At 40.2% G+C, this 19,007-nt stretch overlaps 3 protein-coding genes and 1 long non-coding RNA gene across 5 annotated transcripts in view; 2 read left to right on the top strand and 2 right to left on the bottom strand.

Annotated features, from left to right (window-relative positions):
• LOC138040823 (uncharacterized) overlaps positions 1-4,269 on the top strand; it is an 11,308-nt gene extending 7,039 nt beyond the window's left edge. Inside the window, exons 4-5 of the mRNA XM_068886491.1 lie at positions 471-595; positions 2,586-4,269. Of these exons, the coding sequence (XP_068742592.1) occupies positions 471-595; positions 2,586-2,804 (344 nt within the window). The 3' untranslated portion in view covers positions 2,805-4,269. The remainder of the gene's footprint in view (positions 1-470; positions 596-2,585) is intronic.
• On the bottom strand, positions 4,064-11,730 carry LOC138040820 (uncharacterized). The gene is made up of 5 exons (XM_068886486.1): positions 11,432-11,730; positions 9,121-9,177; positions 8,205-8,337; positions 6,030-6,166; positions 4,064-5,337 (listed from the first exon to the last, which is right to left on the bottom strand). Exons 1-5 carry the CDS (start codon positions 11,606-11,608, stop codon positions 4,234-4,236), a joined length of 1,608 nt encoding a protein of 535 aa, XP_068742587.1. The 5' UTR covers positions 11,609-11,730; the 3' UTR covers positions 4,064-4,233.
• LOC138040834 (uncharacterized) lies at positions 10,811-16,265 on the top strand. Its single transcript, XR_011130697.1, has 3 exons — positions 10,811-11,252; positions 11,827-11,894; positions 12,071-16,265. It is a non-coding gene; the product is annotated as an uncharacterized lncRNA (long non-coding RNA).
• The window catches only part of LOC138040829 (riboflavin kinase-like), a 6,713-nt gene continuing 1,997 nt past the window's right edge, over positions 14,292-19,007 (bottom strand). For both annotated transcript variants that reach the window (XM_068886503.1, XM_068886504.1), the window contains exons 2-4: positions 18,515-18,666; positions 18,099-18,201; positions 14,292-16,264 (exon numbers count right to left, since the gene is read on the bottom strand). In XM_068886503.1, coding sequence (XP_068742604.1) covers positions 16,104-16,264; positions 18,099-18,201; positions 18,515-18,666 — 416 coding nt within the window. In that variant the 3' untranslated portion in view covers positions 14,292-16,103. The remainder of the gene's footprint in view (positions 16,265-18,098; positions 18,202-18,514; positions 18,667-19,007) is intronic.

Here is a 19,007-nt window from a genome sequence, read left to right as displayed (position 1 = left end):
GATTGAAGACGAAGATTACGAACATTTACCAAGCTGGAGAAGTGTGCGATTGCTCAAAGAAACGAGGCTGGCCATATAATAAATAGCATACTTGCTCGGGACCGTACTGGGAATGTTGGCCCTGGGTCGTTTTTTTGTACGGAACTCGCTGCGCTGTGTCCGTACTGCCACGACCTTGGGCCAATGATTCCCCAGTACGTCCATAGCGCTCAGCTAGTATAAGAGGTTAGCATTTCAAAAAGACGCCGTGTCATTGATCAGACATTTCACATTTACTGCATATAATTGCTTCCCTTCTCCTTGACTAGTTTACTCCTTTAACCCAATTGCTAAAAATGAAAAGGTTACAAGTCCAGTAAATATATTTGTCTTACCTGAACCCTGAACCCTAGTTGACGGCTGAGAAGTTGGTCAATCATTAAAGTGCCGTTAATATTTCATTTATTTCACTTCTTCTTCTGTCCATTTAGTGCAATGCCCGTACGATACAGAATCGATTTTGATGATCGCTCTCATCAGCGTTTTGATTCTCCAAGCCGCTATTTCGTTATCTGGTGTGATAGAATCTTCCCAACTACTTTGCTGCAATGTTTCGGTAAGCTTTTGAGGTAAACTCTCTCGAAACTCTCCATGATCTATCACAAACATAGATTCGCCCCTTATAAATTGCATCCTTGAGAAGTTCCTCCCATTGTTAATTCAGAAAAAAAACTGCTATGAACTTAATTGACCGTTCCCCTCAAGAGAGGTTCAAGGCCGATGAAGTGACAAGTTTTGAAAACAGACGCAGCGAATATGTAAGTAAGTAAGGAATTTCATGAGGGTAGCACTAAATAGTGTTAGCTCTAATAGAGCGGTTTTCAATGAGTGACGAAGGTAATTAGCGAAATGCTCTGGTTTTGCATTTTTTAACTCAGTGATTGATTCAAAGTTCTCGTGCCACTTTTTCAACCAATCAGAAGGGAAACCAAAACCAATCGTGGTTCGCGTTTGCACATTTTCCCGCGCTTTGTGTCGGCTACGTGTAATTTCTTCGAGTTTTGATTGGTTTACTGGATTGTCTCCGTCCTTTTTGATTGGCCAAAGTTATTACTTTGGTTTAGGTTTTACGACACTCGATTGAAACTCGCTGTAATCTTGTGGCCCTAAGAATTCAGACCAGACCACAACACCGGGAACACCGTGCCCTGCTCATTACGAGTATGTGTAGGATCTTTAATGTCCACAGAGTTTATAAACAAGGGTTGTGAGCAGGGGCCTAAGGTTTGTAGTCCTTATCCAAAAAGCCTTAAACGTCTAACCATTTGTGGGTGTAATTACAAAGGCAGCACTTTCTCCTCAGCTATTTTAAGGACGTTCGCGCCCATTGCTACTGCGCATCTTTCCGCATATGTCACGCACACGTCATGCATCGTAGACCACGCAGGTAAACACGATGCTGAAGGCGCAAAAATTTTGCACGAGAATGGAACATGAAAGTATGTGGCATCATGGGATAGCTTTGGACCCAGGTCTTCTCGGAAATGTCACGCAATGGCGTGACAGTGCGAATAGACAATCGCTTTGAGAACTTCGCAGCAATTTTACTCTCTTGAATGCTCGGTGACCCCCATTTTTCTTTCCGTAGATCACTTCCTTTCTTGATTTTGTCCATTTTAACAAAAAAAAAAAATCTGTACGTGCGAAGTTACAAATATTTGGCCTTTTATGCTCTCGTGCGACCGAAGTTTTCTTTCTTAGACTAATATGCATCGGTTTTCAAGGCCTATTTCACCTCAGAAAAAGACATCAGCTGCAAAGGTTAATTTAGTTATATTAGTTATGTTGATCTGAGTACGTTTACCTGATCTAAATTTCATTCATGTAGCTTTTTTATTGCTGACAGTTGTAAGCTAAGATCGTCTTAAAGTAACGCAATCTTCTAAAAATGCACCTCATGATCTCGAAAACGAGCACGGTGACCCCCCATTTTTTTTTGCCTTTTTGGCAAAAGTAGATCATTACCTTTCTGCGTGGCAAGTTTAAAAAAAATCTGTTCGTGGGAACGTTTTGGGCGCGAACGTCCTTAAGAGCCTGAATGTTGGTCCGGTCGGAATTGAACTCACTACCTTCTGCACTTTACTCCGATGCCCATCCTGAGCTGAGCCAACTGATCGGCGATTGAGCCGGAATTCTTCCCGCAGGGAGAAAGACCAGTCGCCTATTTACTTAAAAGTTCAGCTGGATACTAGTCAGCCATTCCTCCTCCCTCGTAAGTTGGTGCAATGTGTTACTGAAAATTAGATAAAAGCTACTTCAAGACGCTATCACTGAAGGTATCGAAGGTATCAACCCGGTGGTGGCCAACTCACCACGCATGCGCACAACCATTTCATCCGGTCAATTGGCAGCCATGGACAGCTGATTCGGCCTTCTTAGGCTCCATCAGCATAGCATAGACAACTTACCAGGCAGGTGCATGTTTTGGAAGACTAACTCTAATCCTTTAATGTGGCGTTTACCGAATCCCCATTGACTCCATTTCTAGGAAATTATCTTAGCAACTCGGAAAAATGCCACAACAGGATTTGATTTCTCAATTTCAGGGAGAGGGTCCCTTTTCGATCGCGTCCTTGGGAAGTTCCTTCCATCGTGAATTCAGAGCAACGTCAGAGCATATGGGCCAAAGAGAGCGAACAGGGAGCAAGAACTTCTTCTCGTCCAACTACCAGTCTCCAGCTGCGACCTCTTCACTGATACACAAGTACAGCTTTACTAGCGGAAAAAATAACTCTCACACCAGGGAAATCGGAACCACAGTCTGAAACCGCGTAGAGCCTCCGCTTATTTAGTTCAAGAAAAGTGTTATCAGAGTTTGTCACGCCTTGTGTTTTAGATCACGCCTCCAAAAGTTTTCAACTCAAGATAAAAGAGGCTACTCATATTCAGAGAGAAGAACCCACTTTGCATCAACAATTACACCATGTCAATCTAAAACTATCTTCTTACAGTGCGACGCGCCTTACTGTGGCCACCTAACAAAGTTTTTTGCAAATTGTCCGCCAATCAGGATGTGTGAATTTGATTGACAGTCACGCTTCCTTGCAAAGTTCGCACAGCTGTAACACCGTTGCATGGGTTGTTGAGTTGACGTATTTACACATAATTATCTAATGTGAAAGTTTGTTGGGTGGCCACGGTAAGGCACGTTGCACTGTAATTCCCACACTTTCACGCTATACTTCATTCCGTTGTTATTGTTTTTCATATTAGCATTTTCTATTTATTATAAATTGAGCTTCCATCACTTTGTATTCTGACTAACTGAGGGTGGCAGAAGTCTGTCTTGAAACATGTAGTATGAACTCAAAGGTTTCGTCGTTTAGTCTTAAAAGTGTTGTGTCCAACGTCGTGCGGCGGCCCTACAAATGAACCGTAGGGTCGCGATGATGGTGTTCCAAACTATGAATTCACAGGGAATTGCTGTTCTTTTACCAAATAACATCTTTTACTTCGTTAACCATAATCGCGGCTGGTCGTGTGAGAGAAAATGCTCTGTTCTAACAACCTGGTTCCCAGGGCCGTAGGGCGCCCTCTCAGTCGGCAAAAAAGCCCTGGGAACGAGCGTTACAAAATAGTACACGATGAGCAGTTTAGCACTAACACGACTTACATGAAAAGCGAAGCCGATTGGCCGCCGTTACTAAATGTTGTCAGTCTCCAAATGTTTGGGCATAATATTAAAGGGATAGAATGAGAAAAGTCAGTATTTGGTAAAACATTTTGAAAAATGTATGATCTAATTATGGTTAGGGTATTCGATTTTAGAAAAAAGCAGGTATATAGAATTACCGATAAGAATAAAAGTCTTGGAAGGGGTCGGTCAATCACGACTTCAGTGTAATTTTCTATAGAAACTTTCTGAAGCGAGCAACCGCCATATCTTGTGGCGTCTCCTGAAACAAAGGCGTACGTAAGCTTACGAATTTTTCCTTTGGGAGGTAGTTTCTAATGGTGTATCGCCTCTTTTGCTATAAAGGTTATACTACGCTTGAAAACTTTATAGAATGAAGTCATGTCCTCGAATCAAATTTATGCCATTACTCTTGTTAATCATGAATGCAAAACAACTGTTTACAATAAAACTGAAGGACAAATATAAAGCTTTTTAGCTTAGACTAGAAGTTTGATTAAAAGCTAAATAACTCTTAATATGATGAAAACTTCAGAAAGTAGAAGAAACTGTGCCATATTTTATGCAAATGAATCATCAGTTGTGTTTGAAAGTAATATGTTCTTCTGCTGACGATTGATTGCTAGCGACTGTCCCGAAGAACATTTCTGCGTCGCTTTGTCTGGGTGCAGGTTTTGCTTTGGTTTTTCTTGCCTTTCATTTCTGGTACCATCCTGTACGTTTTTGTCCAGCGGTAGTTTTCTAAGCACGTAATTTCCAGGGACGTGGTTACGAAATACTTGATTGTTTGCCGGTACAATGAATATGGCAGCTACGTCACTCGACTGAGGATTTCCAAGCTCCTTCTTTCCAAAAGCCTGAGTATTGGATCCATCTTTGTTGGAGGCCTGGTCGCTGGACACATCGTCACTAGAGGTGTCGTCATCTGGCACCTTGATAACCTCAGTCTCATGCGCATTGTTTACAACTGTCTGATTCTTTGGCGGATGATTCTTAGGCAATTGAACCACATCAGCCTGATGATTGGACGGACGGTTCATTAATGCCTCTGTTCTACGCGCGATGTTCCTGTTCACATGGTTACTAGGCCTCTGCTTGTTGGATGAATGGTTGTCAGGAGCAAAGGCGGGATCTCCATGAACCTTGTTGCTGGGAAGATCTCTGCTAAGATCCCTGTCTTTCGAAGTGCTGCTTTCGGGAGCAAATTGGTTCTCGTGATATTCTGTTCGTGGTGCTTGCCCCTGCTTTACACATTCCTCGTTCCCAGGATCCTGGTAAGTGAGCTGTACATTTGTCAGCACTTGGTTAAGTGCATATTCACGCCTGGCAGGTGCGAGACATTGATTGCGAGTCGTATCCTCTCCGGAGGTCTGGTCGTCAGAGGCTGTGACGTTGGGACAGTAACTACCGTCTACGCGTTTTCGAGGCTCGAAACCGAGTGCGATATCTTTTACCAGGTGAGTATCCCCCACGTTATTATTAAGATCTCCTCTGTGATTGGCTGGGACTAATGATACTCCCTGATATTTGCTGTCATGCTGTAGATGTTTGTCTGTGTAGTTCCTATCAGGAAGTTGCAGTTCTCTGGATGGAGGGGAATTCCTTGTTTTCTCCGTGGCTGCTTTGGACTCTCGTTCCTTACCTAATGTACAACTGTCTTCACCCTTTGAAAACAACAAACAAACAAACGTCTTTCATTCAGTTACCGGGGAACTTTCACGCTACAAGAAACTAAAAACGTCTTTGAGGCAATATAAACCAAAAATGATCCTCTAGTTTCGCCACCAAGAACCGTCCTAATGCTCTGTAGGCATTGTAAAACAAAAATGAAATTACCTTATTATAAGAAATTAACGCTCGTGTTAGTATTTGAAATTGTTCTTCCCAATAAATGAAATTAGCGCGAAAGATGGGGTAGAATTTCAAAATGTTGGAAATAAACGCGTCTGCTACACCCCTCTCCCACCCGACTACCCCCCCCCCCCCCCCCCCACCGGAAAAAAAATTGTTGACGACACGAAGAAAATACAGTTGAAGCACAGTAAACGATTTACTAATGTAAAAGATTGATGTGAATTAAAGTGCGCAAATAAATTCTAATGTTTGACTAGCTGAAAAAAATCTCTGGAGAGTGTCAAAGATAGGGAAAAACGATGGTAATTAAGGTTGCGAAAATGAACGGGCAACTTAATTAACAGCGCGAAGATTAACGTTAACACAAGTTAACACGACTTAAATTAATTCGTTCATTTCATAAAGCGTTAATTGCCTATAATAAGGTACGTTCAAGCTGGGTAAAAACCTGTCTGCATACAAGAATCTCGTGTACATGAACGAGGAGCATTTAGTGACCCACCTCAGCTTCGCTTATACGATGCTGTGACGTCATAAACTTTTTGGTAGCGCAACAAATAATTCCCGCGGGAGCTAAAGTGACAGCCAAAACTGACAAGCCTGCCATACCAAGAGTTGCCGCATACCGGTGACAGTACTCTAGAAGTGAAAACAAATGTATATGTACTGCACATTTCATAAAAACGAAGGTAGGTAATGCTTTGAAACATTTCTAACACAACCGATTCCCCGTATCTCTTCTTAGGAACTCTGTATTGGATTGATTTTTGTCGGAAGCCTGGTCGCTTGGTTACATTGTCACCGGAGGCGTGGTTATCTGGCCCCTTGATAGCCTCAGTGTAATGAGCATTGTTTATAACTATCTAATTCTTGGCTGATGATTCTTAGGCAATTGATAAACATCCGCCTGATGATTGAACGGGTCAAGAATCCATTACCCAAGAGAAAGAATCTAGTATCAGGTTTGCCCCTATCAACGTCAGAAAAGTGTCTATTTTTAACCTAGTTTTGCGGGAAAACAAACGATAGACCAAAGCAGCTAACTCGATGTTGTACCCGATTGAAATCTCCCGGGGTTGAGATTCTTTGTGTATTGTATTTAAATAACAATGGACATTCACATTTAAATGATGTGGAAATACCAGGAGCAAAATGTTTTATTCCCAAAGGGTTTGAACTGATACAACATTGAGTTAGCCGATTTGGTCTAATATTGTTCATTGTCCCGCAAAACTTGGTTTAAAAATAGACACGTTTCTGACGCTGATGCGGACTTGAATACACCTTATTACAAAATGGCCGCCATTTTAGTATTCTTTTGTTTCCATGCAAATTGGCCCTTATGGCCTCGTCCAAGGTTAAACATTCTTTTGAATTTTGCGTTTGAAAGCGAGGCCATAAGGGCCAATTTGCATGGAAACAAAAGAATACTAAAATGGCGGCCATTTTGGAATAAGGTGTATGATGGACTCTCCGACGGATGCAATAAAAAAGAAAAAAAGGAGATCCCTTGGACTGGGCTTTTCCCACCAGGTTTGTCTCCTTGGGAAAGAGATTGTCTACACTGTTCAGATCCCCAAAGAGTGAATACCACCATACTATACACACCCAAAACGAAACCGTTTTGTGCTCTGCTTCATAAATATTCTTGCGTGCGCTCATAGTTAACGCATGGATATGGTTATGAAACTCGACAAGTTCCTTTGTTTCATGTTTTTGTCCGTATTTTTGGCCTTGACCCTGCACAAAACACACCTTTTTTCGAGAAGATAACCAATCAAATCCTTCGATTAAATTATGCGCAACTAATTTGCAAACCCGTGCGAAGCGAAAACAAAAGATTGTGCAGGGTCACGGTCGATTCAACATCGATTGCAACAACATTGTTCTCGCTTTTGAAGGTTCCAAGGTTTCATAACCAGTCCCTCGATTAACTATGGTGCGCTTTGAAAGGTTCTGCATGGTTCAGACAGATAACAAAAACTAGTATTTGATTGTGGATTATAGCTGCGGTCATAAGTTCCAGTCCCGTTCAAGCTTGCATTTTTTAAAGGCTTCCCTTTAAATTTTGAAACCATTTTAAATGAAACGAGCGACCTTTTGATACACTGATCACCACTCATTGAACACTGTTCTGTGCGCGCAAACGTCGTGTCTCCTTGTAATATACCACTGACTTAAAAAAAGCTTTTGTACAACTGGATGGCGCAGCTAAATGACATGGTTGAACCAGAGATCTCGCTTTTATCAATAGTAAGCAGTTCAACAGCGTGAAAGATAATTGAGTATTTGCGTGGCTAGCCTGCTATATGTCACTGAGGCTAACCACGAAAACATGCATTAAAGTATCCTTCACAATTTAAATTTCGTTTTGTTATGTTATGTAATTGGGAATCCTTATAAGACATAAGACCAGATTGCCACCATCATTTGAATGCTAGCGGAGCTTCAAATGTGATGTTTGACGAGTTGTGTGTTGTGTCTGATGATGAGTCCCTTGGCAGGGAGGAAACATACGAATGTCAGACTAGCCACGAAATTACGCAAGGAAGTTCAACAGGGGTATGCCATAGAACATAAAAATATTCGTCTGGCCGGCTTCTCTTTACTTGTTTGATAGTGAGACGCACATGGTGTGGTTGTGCTAGTTTTTGTAATTATAATTCACTGATCTTACTTGATCCCTTGAAGTTAGACTGACACTTGGTCCAGTGAAGATCTCGTGACTTGGCTTCTTTGACGACGAATATATTTATCAGGTGGAGACTCAAGACACCTACCACTAAACAGAACGCCGCATGAATGGATACCTGTTTGGAACAAAAAAAAAGGGGACTGAGATATTGCCAGTCTGTCACTGCATCAGACGAAAAGTTCGATCATTATCAAGGTATTCATTTCATCATGAAAACGTATTTTGCACATTGCTTAATTCAAAAGGAACTGAATCCATTTTGCAAATCTCAAATTTTGACTCCAGTAACACGAACATTCGAAGTGAAATAGCTTATAGTTAGAAGTGTGCAATCAGTCAACTGATGAATACAGCTGCGTGCTGGAATCATACGTAGTAGTAATAAACTACGCATTGAGATACTTGTCACAATACTACTATATCTATGAAAAGCGAGAATAATGTACCACACCAGATACGACCAAAAACTACTCCTTATTTGTGGCCAAAAATGGTGGAAAATTATTCCCCCATCTAAAGCAGTGGCACTAAAGCTCGAGGAAGAGGCACTCCTAGACTGCCCTTCCACAATAAAACGAGAAAGAAAAATGAAGTTGCTAGAGAAACTGACTGACGTAGAATGGCAAAAATCGCCCGCGAAAAGCTACTGACTTATTCTCTCCCAGGTCACTCAACCGCTAGAATTTACATCTTAGTATGACACCATGATTATCTTACTGGCCTCGTTTTCTGTGCTGTGTTTTCATTAACGGTTCCTTGCTGTTTCCAGTTCAGTCTATTTACAAATTGAACTGGAAAAAAGGAGTCGAGAAATCGAAGCTAGTAAGGGGTTAATATTTAACGAGGAACTTCTTTCACATCATCTGCCCACAGACTGCACAGCTTAAGATTTTCTTACCAGCCAGCCTTTCCTCGTGCGGGCACCAATAATTCCCGCAATTCCAGAAACCACCATCTGTAGCAAAAAAAAGACAATTTGCTATATTCAAGTTGGAGATTGACCATTTTTTTCTTGAAAATACTTGCTTAAACGTCAAAAGCCCGCTACAAAACATGCCCCATTCAAACAGTTCAGGGAAGGAGGTTTCACTCACGTAATAGAGATATCCTGGAGGACAATACGTCTTATTACAAATAACGGTATTCTCTTGTTTGTTTGCACTCATTCACGGTTAATTTTTCTTTTGAATTTTAAGTTTAAGAAAGGGCCACGCAAGGACTGATTTTCAAGAAAACAAACGAATACTGCAATGGGGACCATTTTGGGAAAAGGGTATACCGTTGATCATTTGCGTGAAATTAGTTCTACTTGTAGGGAGGATCAAAACTTGGTCGCAATTAGTTTGAGAAATACTTAGCTCTTACGACTAAACGTTCTTAGAGGTGCTGATAATTAGGGGTGAAATTTTAATCGATTGCATTCTTTTTTTGTCCATAAAGATCTCAACATAGGTAAGAATCCGGGTTCCTTGCAATTCTCCAGTTGCACAAATCCCATAATACACCTCTTCTAGCCCCACCCCGTCCCCCCTAAAAAAATTGCATAGACATTTTTTGCAATTTTTCCTGGGACAGGAAGATGTTCCAAGAGAAATCGAGAACAATCCCTATGCAAAGTTTTGGGGGGTAAAATAGGTGTATTATGGGATTTGTGCAAGTAGAGAATACTACAAATAAACAAAGAAACTGCCCTAAAGTGATGGTTATATTTCGAATTGGCATCGTGCTCATTGATTGTGCCTATATTTTTAATGGTTCTCAAGTATTCTGTGATGTGACAAATACAACGTGGTTACCTCCTAAAATATCACAGCGACAAAAACAAACACAAACGGCTCGAGGCTGCAGGGAGAGGAAGGGGCTGAGGGGGGGCTATTTCCCCCCTCCCACTTTCTCCTACGGTATTGTTTTCTTCAAAAGCTCTTCCCTCTCCCCTCTCACTTCCGTGACACATACCAAAACCTAGCCCTCCCCCCCCCCCCCCCCCACTTTCAACCGTACTCCGCGGCCCTTGGGTGATGCATTCAGAAGTGTATTGTTAACACTGTGTAAATTAGTTGACTTTGATGAGTTTGTAGGTATTTTGGTTTCTTCCACTGCTTATATCCCTAATTAAGCAAAACAAACAAATTTAGCTCTTTTTTCAAAGTAATGTAATTACCCCATCTACTTTTCTTTGAATTAAACACCCCAGAAGCGACAAAAGCTATTTACTAGCATGCAAACGTTCTGGAGAGTGTTAAGTGTTTTGTTCATTAGCTATTAATTTGACACTTCAGTTGACACATCTCGAGCAACAATCGCCATGATTACTCATTTATTAATTGTTGCAAACAGGCTGAATGTTAAAACGCATAAAGAAAATCGTCCAGCTTCACTGCGTATTCTATACAAGTTCAGTTCTCAGAACCGGTACCATGTCACCACAGTACAAGGGTACCCAACGAGCAAATTAAGCCAAAAGCCTTTGAGAGACGTTTTTAGGCTCCTGTCTAAAGAGATTTTGTTATCACCTAGAAGAATTTGATCTGTTCGGATATTTCAGCTGAAAATTGAAGTGTCCAAAAATTATAGGGAATGATATCGATCTTCATTTCAGAATTCGCTAGCTGAACGTTACCTTCTAAGAACTTCCATCCGAACCATTTGCTCATCCGATACCGCTAGGTGACCTTTTTAAGTGTCAAAAATTGCAAAAAAAAAATACCCCTCCGAAAACGTAAGGGACTAGTTTTCCCTGTTTGCGAACCTTTTAGGTGATGTTTTAGTAAAGAAATCTGTAGCTGTCCGGCAACGTAGAACCGAAATTCTTAGAACGTGAGTTTGAATCTCCCGAAGATTATCGTTGGGTGCCCCTGACAGTATACTTAGCTTAGCTTACATATATTCAAGCTTCGCTTCACAACGGGTAGTGCTGAAATGAAGGTGAAACGAATGATTCTTGAAGCTGCCAGGCTAAAGAAATCGGAAACATTTGGCCCGTGCATTTGGCTAGGCAAGCGACAGTGTTATCAGCAAAACGTTGGAGAGGTATGTCGTTAACTTCAAGAATTTGAAGCTGAAAGAATGCAAAAATCGACTATGATTTTCCAAATTCCATGATTTTTGCCTTTCGCTTCACTTGTGACTTCTATTATAAATATATGGTCAAAATACGTTATTTCAAAAACGACAGATTAATTACAGTTAGTACAGTGGTTCTAACGTACCGGAGTTCCAGCGATTATCGGAGGTAAACTTGGACTTTTCTTGAATTCTAACAATTTCAATCCAACTCCACAACAAGACAGTCCTAAGATGCAGGTAAAGAGTCCAGTTATAAGAGGAATTTTCCATGCTCGTTTCTCGGTGATTAAACCAGCAACTCCGATCCTCCTTATGCGCATAGCTCTTTGGTGCAAGAAATTCGAATTCTACTCTTGAGGATCAGTATTAGGGTTTCCTAAACGGTCAAGCAGAGAAACTCGAAAGTTTATTCTAACTATTATCATAAACGTCGAACTATATTACACCAAAGAGGAGAATATCGTTGAACTATTTTGCCAATATCGCAATTAAGATCAATGGCTAAAATATCGAATATTTTTCTCTGATAATTTGCTAGAGATAACCATGAGATATGGAAAGACTGAAAGAACAATGTGCCAATTGGCGTAAGCTAAGTCCAATAAGGTGAGTCGAGTTTCATTTTAGTGACATCGCTTATGGCAACGAAAAATGAGCTCTATCGGCCGTGGCCGTTAATACTGAAAGTGATAACCCCTTACAATACACCGTTTTTTTTACTTTTCTCTTCGTTTTTATTCTTTCGATTTTATTCCCGTTGCTGATCAAATTCGTTTCTTTAGTTCACAGGTGTCACATTTTTGTTACGAAACATTGAGGACGCAAATTGTCCTCACCCCACGGGAACACACTTATTAGCTATTTTACTCGAATGTAGGCAACTGCTTAACCAAGGACGACGACTACGCTTTATTCAACCACCCTCGATTTTCCCAAGCAGTGCAACATTAAAGTGCGTGCAAACCGTCTTGGAACAAACTTGGTATGAATGGTGTGAAAGTTTGGGGAAAAAATTGAAAATTTACCCTTGGGTGTTAACGATCTCCACGTAACCTCAACTATTTGGTCGCCTCGTTAATTGCAATTGTCAGGACAAGGACGGCAAAAAATGTGGCAAAATGCCTTTTGTTTTTTTTTTTCGTGTCACTCTCAGCGTAGACGGCATCGTTGCTCAAACAGACGGACAAACAGACAATAGACCGATTAGGTTAACTCAATTTTGTACCAAATTTAAATCTCTTGGGGTTAAGGTTCTTTGTGTGTTGCATTTGCACGATAATGTAGCATTCACTTTTAAATGACATGGAAATACTTGGAACAAAACGTTTTATTCCTAAAGGATTTGAATTGGGTATGTTTACTTGGCGTCTTATACAACAAGACCATCGACACTTTTAAGTTACAAATGTTAGCTGCTGCATACACAACAGGCAATATTTAGATAATTAAGTCAGGGGCGGATCTAGGGGGAGGGTGCAGGGGGTGCGCACCCCCTCTCTGAGATGACCAGTGGCTTTCTAATAAAACTGGTATTCTCGAAGAAGAATTAAATGTCACAAATCAGCCACCCCATTCCTTAGTGGTGCACCCCCTCCTAAGTAAAATCCTAGATCCGCCTATGTAAGTATACTATAGTTAAAGGGGGACTCTGACGAAAAAACACGATTTTTTAAAAAGTCTCAAATCCTCGAGCAAACGGTTAGGGTTAGGGTTAGTAAGTGACGTCATAAGTCCTCGCTCCAGGCTTTCTCGAATAAGTGTGCAGGCAACATACCAATAATGGCGAATGCTATGAAAAACAAGTATTTCGACGTAATAACATTGAAATGTTGGTGAAAGTAAGTTACATTCATTATTTGAAAAGCGTAAGCAACATTTTGGCGGCGTTTCCTCGAGGATTTGAGACTTTTTAAAAAATCGTGTTTTTTCGTCAGAGTCCCCCTTTAACAACTATTTACCAAAGTGGAGGAGGCTATTGGTTGATATTTACCTCACCGCTTCACGGCCAGGTTAATATTCACCACTTAGCCACCGACCCTGGAGTGAATAGTTGTTCTAGTATATACTAAAACAGTGAGATGCTATGGCACAAAAAGATGATTTTAACCGCATTTATTCCTGTAACGATTACAATAATTTTAGCCACAAATCCCGCACGAGTTGTTCGGAGGTGATTACTGCAGAGTTTGAGTAGCCGAGCCTGCGTAGCAAGCGTTCCTGCGCAAACTGGCCGCGCGGAAGTTGGACAAGAGACAGTCTCTTGCCCCAACTTTCGCGTGGCCAGTTTTCGGAAAATCGTTTCGAAGCGGAACGCTTTCTACGCAGGATATGAGTAGCCAACCAGAGCGCGCCTTCAACGCTCTGCACTGCTTTAGTACATACTAAATATAAGTATTCACCTCTTGCCTACTTTCTCCTTTCTTGCTATAAAGAAATCGAACCCATGTTTGCTTTTATTTTGTTAATTTGAGCATTTCCGCAAGAGGGATTTATTAATCACATTAAAATTTCGTTTGGTAGCATTCTGCGTATTCTTATTTTATCTTTTTTTTTTCCAAGAACTCCAATAAAGAACTTCCCTAATAGCGCTTTCGACGCTAGGGGCCTGTTTTTAAATAACCCAGTACACTTATCGGCCCCGAAAAGTAATTCGTAAAAATTGAGATCTGCTCTGTGAACGCGATTTCAAGATAACGAGAACAAAACCGTTCTAAAGTTTCACCACTTAAAACGTTTTACTTTCTTGACTACGGCCGAAAGTTCCGGGACTTTCTTGAAACACTCTCCACCCCGTCTCCGCCTTAGCAAAGCCCAGAAGAAAATAGCTGTGCAAGATCGAGATTGTAGAAAACATCCATCCATGCGCTGCATTTAAAAGGTCTTTAGGGGACGAAAACCTTCTTTCTTGGGTGAGTCTGCCCCAGAGGTGGAGGATGGGAGGGGTACAACAATCAGGATAGATATATTTGTAATTTTTAACTTTTTTTATAAGGCTAAAAAACATCATAAAGAATGTCTGCTTTAATACACGAGGTGCAGTTTCCACTGAATTGTACAAAATTAATAAATTTAAGACACACACAGACCAAATTTGCGAATTATTTTTTGCGTTCAATGTACTAAGCGGATTGCAACCAAATGCAACCCTTTCCACGTAAAATCTCTCCCCTTCTTCAAGTTACGAGCACAAAAATCTGTTTACCAGTTAAGGCCCCAAAAACCCAACATGGACTAATAATAATAAATATTATGATCAAAGTAGTTGCTCCTTTGAGTGAATAAAATACCGTATGTGTAAAGGGGCACCACTTTTCTTTGGTGTCAGAAAGAGGAGGGCACAGAGGATTTTGGAAAGAAGCTAGGGATGGAACTGCAAGGAAAAGAGGAAAAGAGGGTTTAAACCAATACTTTCATATTTCCCCATTCTCTTCGCGGCGTAGTCAATCGAACAAAGCCGAACTAAAAATCAATCGAACTCAATCGTTCGATTAAGTTCGATTACCGAACGCAATCAAACAAAATCGACGCGATTAGTTCGATTTTGTTCGTCAGAAAAACAAAACGGCATGCAAAAGTTGATGAGCTTCCACCCTCAATAGAATTGGTCCAGAAAGATTTCACTCTTTTAACCGCGTTTTGGGGAAGCACAGTAAGCGTTTACCACCGCTCCCAGAATGGTCAGTTTTATGCTAAAGGTTCGATTGGCAAAAATTTTGGGTGAGTTCAATTATTTTCGATAACCGAACCCAATCGAACTCAGTCGAGCGATTGGGTTCGATTGATTTTGATTACTGAACGTTTGATTGACTATGTCGGGTCTCTTCATGAAACTTTCTGCAAAGTTTAAAAGAATTCTTTCTAGCGGATTCAGAGCCCCCTTAATTCTGTGATTTTTTTAAGGTGGCTCTGAATCTGCTTGACAGAATTTGTTTAAAAACTTTGCCAAAAGTTTCACTGTGGCCTTTTAATCACAGGTACGAGCAACTAAATCCAAATTATAGGGTGTCTTGCTGGGTTTTCCCATTGCCAAGGTAACTTATTACATCACAATAATGATCACATTTTGTTTGAAAATAATCAGTGTTTCATATGGTTACGTAACATTCCTATTACGTGATACAATTTCATAGCATCATTCGATCTAAAAAGAGTGTCTTCTAAATGTTGAAACCCTTTCGAGCCTCCTTTAAGTGTCAATGGATTTAGCACAAGAGCACTAATTGGGGACGACCTCGTTCGCAGGGTCTCTCTTCTCGCTTCTCTTCTCTTCTTTTTTTTCAACAATAGAGGCAGAGAAGAGAGACCCTGGGAGCGAGGTTGAATTGGGGACACTAACGACATTACCTCAAATCAAATCAATTGAAATTAAATAGTGGTTTTTGTGGAGAGGGGAAAATCAAAGTACCCAGGGAAAAACCTCTCAGAACAGGGAAGAGAACCAACAAACTCAACCCACATACGACATTGAGTCCGGGAACCGAACCCAGGACACATTGGTGGGAGGAGAGTGCTCTCACCACAGCGCCACCCCTGCTCTCCAACATTATACATCAATGCCTCAAGTGAAATCATTGGGAGTATATGTTTAACCTGGTTTGATTCAAGTTTCTGTGAGACTGTGAAGGATTCTCTGGAAGCCCAACATCTCTTGTCATTAAAAATAAGTCGCAGCCTTGAAAAGTTACTGTTTCTTAAACGCGACTGTGTAACTTTCAGCGCAGACAAATGCTTTGATTCCCAAATTACCACCGCCATCTTGCAGAAAGCATAAGAATGACATGACATTCCAAGAAAAAGGACTGCTGAATTTGATTCTTACTTCACTTGAATTTCATCAGAATTTGATAAACAACCATTGGATTTATCAGTGTCTGTTTTACTAAAGAAGCTGTGCATTGAAATTGACTTGTTTTCCGGTTTTTCCAGAGCTTGTTCAGCTTCTTTTATGTCTGCACGAATAGCCTCAATAAGAGCCTCTGAAATGAAACAAAATAAGAACTTGGTGCTTCATCATTCAACAACATGAATGCATGAAATAAAAAAATGAAACATAACATATTAACAAAAGCCTGGTTGCTTCAACAACTGTTTGATTTTGTTGAACGCTGTTGAACAATGTTGACCACTGGGGAGGCAAACAGTTTCAACACATCTTCAACAAAGCTTCAACAGAGGCCTGGTATTGTCCCAGGCTCCTGAGAGTACATGGATTCATCATTAAAGACTGATTGGTATGAACAGACATACAGTACCTAACAATGTTGAAAAACTGGGTGGCAAAGGGCTCCAACTTAATTCAACATCTCCAAATGGTCTGGATAGCACAAGTGTTACTAATATTTTAAAAAATACAACCACACTTTTGAATTTTCGGAATATGTTTCGATGTTTCAAACATCATCTTCAAAACAATGATTCTTTGATTTCTTTGTAGATTTAAATGATCGTTGCAAGTAGGTAAAATTCAAACGAAACAACAATATTATAGAGAACACAACTGACATGATGGTAAAAGTTTAAAAGTGTAATGCTAAACTGACATGATCAACTTGTTTGTTGAGTTCGGGTTTCAACCGCTCAATATGGAAGCTCTCCTTGATTTTGAGTTGATAGAAAGAAGTAGCATTATCAATAATTTTGAAGCAAGAAACATCACAATTATCGTGACAATTTTTAGAAAAACTAAGATGCTTGAAAATATGAGAATTTTTATCCCAGAAAAGGTGCTCATTTGCACGTGTGTAGAAATGCCTGTTGGTTTCATCAACATAGCGAGCACCACCAATTTTCATAACGTATTGTATGTTTAAAAGAAAAAGAAACTGGTTTGGCAAGCAGTTTCTAAAGATTCAGGAGGTTCTTTGCTGGCTGGGAAACAGCGACACAAAGTCGACTAGCTGGGAGTTTCCCTCGCTTTCTCGCTGGGGCTGAAATTTGGTTCATAATCACCCTGGGAGTGCAGAACACCACTTTTTCCAACCAAATTTAACAAACTAAAAGGAATCTTTTATAGCGTTAGCTTGTGGGTTTTTTCCTATTATTATCAATTTTGGAAATAATTTCCTTTGGGTGCTTTCATACTTGCAACAGCTAATTGCAAAGGTTTTTGTGCCATTTGTTGCACAAAATGTAGCTACAAATGTAGATGTCAGACACATACTTACATTGTAGGTCACCATCTTTATCAAAATCCCCATGAAGCTTATTTGTCCCCATCTTTGTAACTTTTCGTTTAAATATCTATGGTGTCTGGAGTGTAGTACTTCAAAAAAATATCCATGGGTTTTAGCGGGCATTTGATATATACGCAAAAAAAATTGGCCAAGCCAGTTGAGCCCTAGTAACTAATGATGTCAAAGAAGTAACTTGATGGCACCTCTTCAGAAAGAAATGTTCAAAAGTGTAAGAATAGAAGTCTTGTTGAAAATCTAGAGCTTTTTGCTAAGTCTTCATTTATAGAAATGTCGGACAATAGTTACCCTTTGGATGCCGTGAATGTCCTGACAGTTCGGAATGGAATCACATTCTTCACTACTTTGACGTGCTTAGTTACCATTACCCTTGAACTGGATTGGCCAAAAATCAAAGGCCCACTAAAATGCCTGGATGCACTATGAGGGAAAATTTTTTGAAGTACTACAGTGTACACTCCAGACACTATAAATATTTAGATAAAAAGTTAAAAAACAGTGGAACAAAAGAGTCATAAGAACTTTAAAGCCACCCATGTCATTCCCTTGGAAGATTTAGGGTTAGACAACAAGATTACTAGGAACATGAACATCAAAATCTAAAGTATTTATAACTCACCCAGAGATGGATAATCCTTTTCAGGTCGAATAAATCCTACAATAGCCACACTAAGCTCTGCTCCATAAAAATCTTCCTCAAAAGTATGAATAATGTGTGTCTCCTGAGATAAAGGCAGAATGATACAACATCAGCTAAAAACCTGAACACTGTAAGCCCTTAAATGCAACAAAATGAATTGCATCCTTCAACAATAGCACAATCGCATGACTTTTAGAGGGCAAATAGTTGATCTGTGCCCCGAGTAGTATCATTTGTGCTTGAGAACTTTTGTGTGTAAGTATCTTTTTGAGTGTTTGTTATCGGGATTCCCATACAAATCCTTATAATTTTTACCCTCTGAGCCTCGGGCTGCTTGTGTTAACTAACACAAACAATTATGTTGCAAATTAAAGGGAAAACTACTTGATTCTCACCATTGATTTTTTAGTGTTTTTGTAGTATGGATTCCATCCTATACTCATAACCATCTTGTATACAGGTCCTTTATCGACACTTGCCCAGCCATAGTAAATCCCAGTGCCTACGGATCCAGGTAAACTATCCACTACATTGACAGGAAAATTTGCTGCAAAGGGAAAGACTTGCCTTAGGAGAGTACAACCTTCGTTCGACTATTATTCTACTCCGAATTAATCGAAGATTAAAACTAAGTGAGTTGACTAATAAGAAAACATACATGTACATACAGTAAAAATTTGCGGAAAAAGGATAAACAATGTTTTGAACAAAAGAGCGTTCACCTTTTCTTATCTAAAGGTTTGATTTTAAAAACCAAGGTGGCTGTTATGTTTGCTGAAACAACTTTCTGCAGTTGCAGGGTATTTCTACATGCACAGCTGTCAGATGCCCAAAAAAATAAAATATATAATTTACCCACCTTTGCACACATGTTGACATGCATGTGTA

The sequence above is a fragment of the Montipora capricornis genome, chromosome 3 (assembly GCF_036669925.1).
Source record: "Montipora capricornis isolate CH-2021 chromosome 3, ASM3666992v2, whole genome shotgun sequence".
In the NCBI taxonomy this organism is placed as follows: domain Eukaryota; kingdom Metazoa; phylum Cnidaria; class Anthozoa; order Scleractinia; family Acroporidae; genus Montipora; species Montipora capricornis.
Note: the sequence above shows the minus strand (reverse complement) of the source record. Positions and strands in the feature narration are given on the sequence as shown.

Coding starts and splice junctions, on each gene's coding strand:
- LOC138040820 (XM_068886486.1), bottom strand. CDS start 11,608: ATGCGCATAAGGAGGATCGGAGTTGCTGGTTTAATCACCGAGAAACGA. Junction 8,338..9,120: donor GCACGAGGAAAGGCTGGCTG/GTAAGAAAATCT, acceptor TGTTCCAAACAG/GTATCCATTCATGCGGCGTT. Junction 5,338..6,029: donor ATCGTATAAGCGAAGCTGAG/GTGGGTCACTAA, acceptor TTGTTTTCAAAG/GGTGAAGACAGTTGTACATT.